Genomic DNA, 9,643 nt, shown 5'->3' on the forward strand with positions numbered 1-9,643 from the left:
AACATTCTCTCTGTTTATAGTTCATTTATGATTAAATATCTTGATTTATCGGATACTTTCATCATTAAGTATAAGGTCCTATGTTTTTCTCATAATGGTAATAGCAGCAACAGCAGTAGTATTAGTTGTTGTAATAGTGGTAATAATGGTTGTGGTGGCTATATTAGAAGTATTAGTAGGCCACAGTAAGTATACTTCCATCTCTCAAACATGTAATTTTCACATCATATCAAAACGAAGCAGAATTATTTTCCTCTTTTCATTCGCCCATTATATTATCCATTACATTCCAGCCTTTATTTAATCACAGAGAGAGAGAGAGAGAGAGAGAGAGAGAGAGAGAGAGAGAGAGAGAGAGAGAGAGAGAGAGAGAGAGAGAGATGCTTAGCTTAAGTCCAAATCTATTGTGAAGCTTTGTGGATTTGACAGAGGACGTGAGCCCGAGGTATATTGGAACTCTCATTCGGAGACAAGGTTAGAGGCAGGACTTTCGGTGGGAAGAGCAAAGCACATTTCAACACTGCTTTTTCAAAAAGCGTTAAGGGAAGATTTGTCTTCCCTTTTAAGAAAAAGAGAAAAAAGAAAAATTGATTGACTGATTCATCTTCCTGGCATACAAGCTACTATAAAGCGGCAGATATACATGATTACAGTATAAAGAGGAAATAAATGACTTTTTAGCTTTCTTCCTTCACGCCCCAATACTGGCTAATATGGCTCAAAAAATTCCTCTATTGTGATTTTTTCCAAGCTGTATCCTCAGTAACAATTACCTCTAAAAATAACTATTATTATAATTTTGTATAATTATTGACTAATAATTATGCAACGATCATCTCGTTAAATAAATAAAGGAATAGTGAAGATATCTATGACAAATTATCATGATAAGCAACAATAATTGCCATTACTTTTTGTCACAAATTAATATAACTGCGTATATGTTTATATATCAGCCCTGTATTATATTGATGTATAAGGATTTTTGTATATCATTATAAGAATTTCATTTTTGTCTATTGTTATATGCGGCCCCGAGACTATATAATAAGCTCCCACGAAACATTCGAATGATTGAAGACATTAAGGCTTTCAAGAGGAAACTGAAGACTTTCTTATTTCATGAGTTTTTTTACAATTTAGCAGTAAATGAACAATATGTGACTTGAAAAGATAAATACTGTGAACGAACAATGTAAACCGACAGTGGAGGTCCTATAGAGAATGGGGTTCCCCTGCTGTATGGGACCGGAAAAGCAGCCATCAAAGTAAAGTAAAAGTAAAGTATACACGGTCTTATTCTATAGTTTATTTCATGTTAAAATAATTGAACTGTTATTTACTGAAAATAATGAGAGTAAAACTAGTGTGCTTGTTCTGATGTAACTAGCTAACGCTAGTTTCTTTATTTTAATTTGTAATATATACATTAATTCCTTCACAATAGATGTCGCCGCGCTATTCATGGATACATATTTATTGTGATGGAATTTGTGCTTTTGCAGAGTCCCTGGAAGCGAGCCGAGGCGAAATCTAAACCTTCGTTTTGGGGAGAGATACAACCGGTGGCGCTTTTAACGCACGTGTTATAAAGGGATTTCTCTTTCTCCCAGTTTAAGACTGGAAGAGCGGAAGTGTGAGGGGGTTATTATTATTACACTGTGATTTATAATAGTACTTAAGTTTTGCTCAATAGAGAGTGTTTGAGCAGTATATGCTGCGGTTTGTGACATATATTGAAGTGTTAATAAAAGCTCTACTAGAATAGCGAAATTAGGAAAAATAGTCTTATTTTATTTTCACACCTGCCAATTACTGAACCTGAGTTGTGACAACTGGTGACCTTGCCAGGATTGGCAACAATGAAAAAATATAAAGGTTGGAAGAGTAAGTCATAGAAACCTTCAAAGAATATCTTGTATTGGCAAAGGACTACAGACTGGACGACGAGAAGGCCACTGAGATTAATGAGCACAGCGTTCAAGCCGAAGAAAAGAATCTTGAGAGAGAAGAGAGACTGCAAAGGTATGACGCTAAGCGTGGGAAGGCTCTGGCCGAATTAGAAGAGAGGGAGCGGGAGCAACGACATGCACTAGAAAAGGAGCGGGAGCGACAGCACGCACTAAAAAAGAAGGAGCGGAAGCAACAGCATGCACTAGAAGAGAAGGAGCAGGTGCTACAGCATGCACTAGAAGAGAAGGAGCGGGAGTGACAGCATGCACTAGAAGAGAAGGAGCGGAAGCAACAGCATGCACTAGAAGAGAAGGAGCGGAAGCGACAGCATGCACTAGAAGAGAAGGAGCGGGAGCGACAGCATGCACTAGAAGAGAAGGAGCGGGAGTGACAGCATGCACTAGAAGAGAAGGAGCAGGAGCGACAGCATTCACTAGAAGAGAAAGAGCTAATAGAAAAGGAGCGGGAGCGACAGCATTCACTAGAAGAGAAGGCGCTAGTAGAAAAGGAGCGAGAGCGACAGCATGCACTAGAAGAGAAGGAGCGGAAGCGACAGCATGCACTAGAAGAGAAGGAGCGGGAGTGACAGCATGCACTCGAAGAGAAGGAGCTAGTGGAGAAGGAGCGGGAGCAACAGCATGCAATAGAAGAGAAGGAGCAGGAGTGACAGCATGCAATAGAAGAGAAGGAGCAGGAGCGAGAGCATGCACTAGAAGAGAAGGAGGGGGAGCAACAGCATGCACTAGAAAAGGAGGAGCGGGAGCGACAGCATGCACTCGAAGAGAAGGAGCGGGAGCGACAGCATGCACTCGAAGAGGAGGAGCGGGACCAGCAGCATGCACTCAAAGAGAAGGAGCGGGAGCGACAGCATGCACTAGAAGAGAAGGAGCGAAAGCGACAGCATGCACTAGAAGAGAAGGAGGGGGAGCGACAGCATTCACTAGAAGAGAAGGAGATAGTGGAGAAGGAGCGGGAGCAACAGCATACACTAGAAGAGAAGGAGCAGGAGTGACAGCATGCAATAGAAGAGAAGGAGCAGGAGCGAGAGCATGCACTAGAAGAGAAGGAGGGGGAGCAACAGCATGCACTAGAAGAGGAGGAGCGGTAGCGACAGCATGCACTTGAAGAGAAGGAGCGGGAGCGACAGCATGCACTCGAAGAGGAGGAGCGGGACCAGCAGCATGCACTCGAAGAGAAGGAGCGGGAGCGACAGCATGCACTAGAAGAGAAGGAGCGGGAGCGACAGCATGCACTAGAAGAGAAGAAGCGTGAGGGACAGCTTGCACTAGAAGAGAAGGAGCGGGAGCAACAGCATGCACTAGAAGAGAAGGAGCGGGAGCGACAGCATGCACTAGAAATAAAGAAACTTGAACTAGAGGCAGCACGACACCATGAAGAGGCACTGACAGTGATCAATAACCACTCTCCTAAAGCAAAGATCCCAAACCTCCCAGAGTTTGTGGATGGTAAGGATGAGCTTGACGGCTACTTGTTGAGGTTTGAGAGGTATGCTAACACACACAAGTGGGACAAGGCAACGTGGGCCCCGTCTCTTAGTGTTCTTTTGACAGGGAATTCCCTTCTAGTCTATGGCCGGCTCTCTGATGACAATGCAAAGGACTATGAGATTTTGAAGAAAGCGCTCGTCAGAAGATACGACCTTACTGAGGAAGGATTCCGTGAAAAGTTCCGGAACACACCTCCAGAAGAAGGAGAGAGCCCTGCACAGTTCATTATCAAGCTCAAGAACTTCCTCGAAGTGGATAGAACAAGCTCGCGCTTATCAAGGAACAGTTCATTAATGCTGTCTCAAATGCACTGGAAGTTCATTTGAAGGAAAATGCCCTACTAATCTGGGTGACCTGGCCAAAGCAGCAGAGCAGTACCTCACAGCTCATGGAACTGAGCTCTCTAAGGAGGCCAAGGTAGCTAAAAAGCCTGTGTATCGACCACCTAAGCAGACAGGACCAAGCACGGACCCAATGACCAAGTCATCAAAAGGACTTCAGCTAGAGAGGTAAGGTGCTACAAATGCAACCAGCTCGTCCACATAGCATCAAATTGTCACCTCTTGGATCAGTCAAGAGGTCCAAGAAATGACAAGTGTATATTCTGTGATAGATTTGGTCAGGATCTCCCGGAATACAGGAAATTAAAGACCATCAAAACCGCTATTTGAATGTTGAGAAAAGTGTTGAAGAGGCACAGACACCAGTGGCACAAGTCATGTCCTTCTGTTCAATCAGTGTCCCTCCTCCAGAAATGGATGTAGCAAAGATAGATGCTTGCATCAAGGAAGGAAAGCTTTTCCTTGAATGGTTTTGCAGTCCCTTGTATGAATGCTTGTCCCAAGCAATGAAGACTCAATGCTAGTGACAAAGGGTCGAGTAGGATCCCACATTTTTCAGGTGGTGCGTGACTCTGGATGTAGTAGTGTGGTAATCAAACAAAAGTATGTTGATCTTGATCTTTACACTGGAACCTTAGTGCTGGTCAGGCTTGTTGACAATTCCTTCCGGAAAGCTCCAATGGCTAAAATCCACATCAACACCCCATACCTGATTGGAGAAGTGGATGCAGTTTGTCCTCCTGACACCCCCTATGATCTGCTAATTGGAAACTTCCCATGTGCAAGACCAGCTCAAGACCCTGACCCAGCGTGGCAGGACACCTGTGACCAGGAGACCTGTGCAGTGGAAACAAGAGCACAAGCAATGTGAGAGGTTAAGAGACCCTCGCAACTGGTAGTGCAAGGCAGTAACTTACACAAAGAAGTCGATAGGGATGAAGTTTGTCGATTACAGGAGAAAGATGACACTCTGAAGAAGTTTTGGACCTCTAAAGAAGAGAGAAAAGGAAGGCAAGTAATCCGGTTTGAAACCAGGAAACAGTTATTGTACAGGACATTTGTTCATCCAGACATCAACCATGGGAATCCAGTCTCCCAAGTTATGGTTCCTAAACCACTGAGAACACGTCATGACATTAGCACATGAATCTACCTTAGGGGGTCAACTGTGTGCTAAGAAGACAAAGGAGAAGATCCTCAGAGTTCTACTGGCCTGGAATGGGTGCAGACATAACGAGGTTCTGCAGATCTTGTGACATCTGCCAGAAGACAATCAACAAAGGTAGGGTGACAAAAGTACCTCTTGAGAAGCTGCCCGTCATTAATATTCCATTCAAGAGGATGTCTGTGGGTATAATTGGTAAGATACATCCACCATCTGAGAAAGGGACACCAGTTTATCCTCACTGATGGACCATGCCAGTAGGTATCCTGATGCAGTGCCTTTCAAGATTATTGACTCTGAGTCAGTTGCAGAAGCTTTGGTAGATATGTTTAGCAGGGTAGGGGTGCCTGAAGAAATATTAAGTGATCTTGGAACACAGTTTACCTCTGACTGCATGAAGGAAGTAGCTAGACTCCTCAGCATGCGACAACTTACAACTCCATACCATCCAATGTGTAATGGATTGGTAGAAAAGTTCGATGGAACTCAAAAGCAAATGCTGAAAAAGTTATGTCCAAGAGAAGCCTAATCAGTGGCACCGGTGAATCAATGCTGCGTTGTTTGTTTACAGAGAAGTGCCTCAGGAGTCGACAGGGTTCTCCCCCTTTGTGATAGTACATGGAAGATCTGTAAGAGGGCCAATGCAGATTTTTAGGGAACTATGGACAAAAGACATTAAAGAGCCGGAAGTCAAGAGTAGCTATCAATATGTCTTTGAGATCAGGAAAAGAATGGGAGAGACCATGAAACTACCAAATGAAGCACTGAAGTTGACACAAGGGCGGTACAAACATTACTATGATAGGAGATCCAGGCCTCGGAGTCTTCAGGTAGGCGACCAAGTACTGATTCTACTCCTTACAGACAGCAATAAGCTACTCATGCAGTGGAAGGGTCCATTTAATGTAGAGAATGTTGTGGGCAAGAATGAATATGGTATAAACATTCATGGAAAAGCTAGAACTTTTTATATCAACATCTTGAAGTATCTTCAAAAAGAAAAAGATGTGATCTTAGATACAGTGTGTGCTGTGTTTGACAATGTTAGCAATTCAAGTATAGACATCGATGAGGATGAAGATTTACTGGAGGTAGCACCAACCTCTGGATTAGAATCAATAAAAGATATTATATTTTGCTTATACCTTGACCTGCATCAGGAACGCCAAATCAAAGAATTTGTGTGGGAGTATGAAGATATCTTTACGGACATCCCTGGCACGTCAAACAAAGGTAAGCATAAAATAGAACTTACATTGCATGAACCAGTGAGGGTAAGCCATATCTGGTACCATATGGTGTCAGAGCGTCCCTTAGGAAAGAGATAAAAGGTATGTTAGACATGGGGATCATCCAGGAGTTGGCATCATCTTATGCCTCACCAGTGGTGATGGTAAAGAAATCTGATAAGTCAAATAGAGTATGTATAGACTTCCGAAAACTGTTGGACAGGGAGTGAAGATACAGCAATATAGCGAAAGGGCTCTACAAAAATTTAAAATGTATTTGTATGGTGTTGACTTCACATTACAACGGATCATCAACCTTTGGCATTTTTGAACAGTTCAAACTTTACAAATGACAGAATAATAAGATGGGTAATGTTCTTGCAAAATTATCGATTCAGAGTAGAAGCAATAAAAGGTAGTTCAAACGTTAGAGCTGATTTTCTAAGAGTAGTGAGATAATTCTTGTCCCAATGCCGCGTTGACTTTTTGATGAGATGTGTATTTAGATAATGGTAGCTAAAACTTGATAAATTGAATTGTAATGTCGGCAGAATAAATTTCAAAATTTATACTTAAAAGGGGGGCCTGTGTCACAAATCAATATATCTGCGTATATGTTTATATACCAGCCCTATATTATATTGATGTATAAGGATTTTTGTATATCATCATAAGCATTTTATTTTTTATTGTTATAATTACTGTTTATACACGGTCTTATTCTATCGTTTATTTCATGTTAAAGTAATTTAACTGTTATTTACTGAAAATGAGAGTAAAACTTGAGTGTTTTTTCTGATGTACTAGCTAATGCTAGTTTCTTTATTTTGATTTGTAATATATATATTAAGTCCTTCACAACAGATGTCACCACGCCTTTCATGGATACATATTTATTGTAATAGAATTTGTGCTTTTGCGGAGTCCCTGGAAACGAGCCGAGGCGAAATCTAAACCTTCGTTTTGGGGGAGAGATACAAAAGGTGGCGCTTCTAACGCATGTGTTAAAAAGGGATTTCTCTCTCTCCCAGTTTAAGACTGGAAGAGTGGAAGTGCGAGGGGGTTATTATTATTACACTGTGATTTATAATAGTAATTAAGTTTTGCTCAATAGAGCGTGTTTGAGCAGTATATGCTGCGGTTTGTGGCTTATATATTGAAGTGTTAATAAAGGCTATACTAGAATAGCGATATTGAGAATAGTCTTATTTTATTTTCACACCTGCCAATTACTGAACCTGAGTTGTGACACTTTTACAAATTGACGAATGAAGCATAATAAAGAAAGGGGGAAATCAAAGAGCTGAGGAGAAACTTTATTGCAGTTTGAGATGCTCCCGTCTAAAGTTTGTCAGATTATCATCTGGCCAATACGATTCAGGAGGGACACCACAGGAGACAGGTATTAATTAAAGATCTTGTAAAGTGTTATTTCAGATTCTAGCTACAGTTTGTTGTAAAGGGTTTTACTTTTTCTTTATTTCATTTCCGTTCATAATATCTCTAAGTCCAACTTTTTTTTTTTAATTTGTACTTTCTAGTACAACTTTGCCCAAATTTCTAAATCATTATATCTTCGGAAGTTCATAGTTTTTTTTTTTTTTTTTTAATTCTGTTGAACAGGTTGATGTAAGTCTCGTTTTATAGTTGTATATGACTGACCTATTTTAATGTTGTTACTTATCTTGAAATATTTTTTATCTGTATTCATTATATATATATATATATATATATATATATATATATATATATATATATATATGTATATATATATATATATATATATATATATATGTATATATGTATTATATATATATATATGTGTGTGTTTGTGTATATACATGTGTATGTATATATATATATATATATATATATATATATATATATATATATATATATATATATATATATATGTATGTATGTATATATATATAAATATATATATATATATATGTATGTATATATATATATATATATATATATATATATATATATATATATATATATATATATATATATATATATATATATATATATATATATATATATATATATATTTATATAAATATATATTGTTTATAGTTTGATTAGTAATAAAGATGTTGATAATAATAAGAGTTAAGGCTGATAATAAGGGAAAAAATCTTTAGAAAAATTCTCAGGGAAACCTTTAGATTACCTTGACAAGTGGCACAGGGGCAGGCTAGGTGGAATAGCACAGTAAGCAAATTCATTGTTGGTAGAAGCTTGGTAAGATGAGGGTACTAGTAAAATACTGTTCAAGGGACGATGTGAAAATCAGAGATTTATAAGGTGCAGTAAATAAAGGGAACGTTTAGTGAGGAGAGGGAGTATATTCGAAATTTTTTGGGGAATCATAACTCAAGTGGCAGTGATGTGTTATTAGTGGAAGAAAGTCTCCATAACTATGAGTGGAACCTGCTATGGTTGGAAGGTCAAGAAAGGGGAAAACATTTAAAGGGTTTAATAAAATATAGAAGGATTTTGAGGAAACGGGTTTGTTGAAGGGCGATGCTTTTGGAAAAAATCAAAGCAACCGACCCTTTACTTTAAGTATAATTGTGAGGATAATGACGAAAGCGGGTAGCATAGTGTGAGATATATGTTGCGGTTGGTACTTCGGTAATGTAATTAAGAAAACTATGAAACTGAAACGAAATTTTAGGGAGTAAACTTGTGAAATATTAACTAATGAGCATCCTGCCCTTGCATTTTAAATCAGTTTTGGGAAAAATGTAATTATTTATACCAGATTTTCTTATTGTATTCAATCTCAAATTATTTTATTCTCATAGTTTACACGTATAAAGAAACAATGGTAACAAAAGAAGAGGTCAAACAATTTGCTGAGACTTCATTAACAACCAATTTCAATCACAAAACCGCCTCTCGTCCCCTCCCTTTGAATTAAGCAATATTCAGGTATTCGGACGACAAGTCTATCTGCAGAAAGTGTCGAATCCGCCTGAGCCTCTAACCACAAACAGAGCAGTCTCTTGAGTAAAAAAAAAAAAATAAAATAAAGATGAATCTTTGGACCGGGGCTCTCTTGAAACTCCCCTCCCCATCGGCTGCCCTACAACCCTCATCCTGCGAAAACAACAAATTGTTTGCAGCGTCTCTGAGCCAGCCGTCTCCTGACAATTTGCTGGAAAACTTTCTTGAAAAGCTTTTGGTGGTTTCATTGGACATTTTCACTCTTTCGCTTCTTATTTCTATAGCCACAGGCAGAAGGAAGGAGATGGTTAAATAGAAAAAAAGGAGAGAAAAGGAGAAATATAACAACACAGATAACTGAAAGATACAAATAAATGGAGTATAGGTATCTCAGTGATTTCCTTTTTGAAATATGCTGTTTCAAAGGGATGAAGTGATTTTCGTATTAAGAAGCGTTTGAAGTCAAATCAAAAACTAAATTTCAGAGTC

At 39.1% G+C, this 9,643-nt stretch overlaps 1 protein-coding gene across 1 annotated transcript; it reads left to right on the forward strand.

The window, feature by feature from the left end:
- The first annotated feature begins 94 nt into the window (after positions 1–94).
- Positions 95–3,787, forward strand: LOC137624747 (uncharacterized). The gene is made up of 3 exons (XM_068355697.1): positions 95–185; positions 2,117–3,057; positions 3,101–3,787. Exons 1-3 carry the CDS (start codon positions 95–97, stop codon positions 3,785–3,787), a joined length of 1,719 nt encoding a protein of 572 aa, XP_068211798.1.
- Positions 3,788–9,643: the final 5,856 nt, after the last annotated feature.

Source organism: Palaemon carinicauda, chromosome 31 (genome assembly GCF_036898095.1).
Source record: "Palaemon carinicauda isolate YSFRI2023 chromosome 31, ASM3689809v2, whole genome shotgun sequence".
Taxonomy (NCBI): Eukaryota; Metazoa; Arthropoda; class Malacostraca; order Decapoda; family Palaemonidae; genus Palaemon; species Palaemon carinicauda.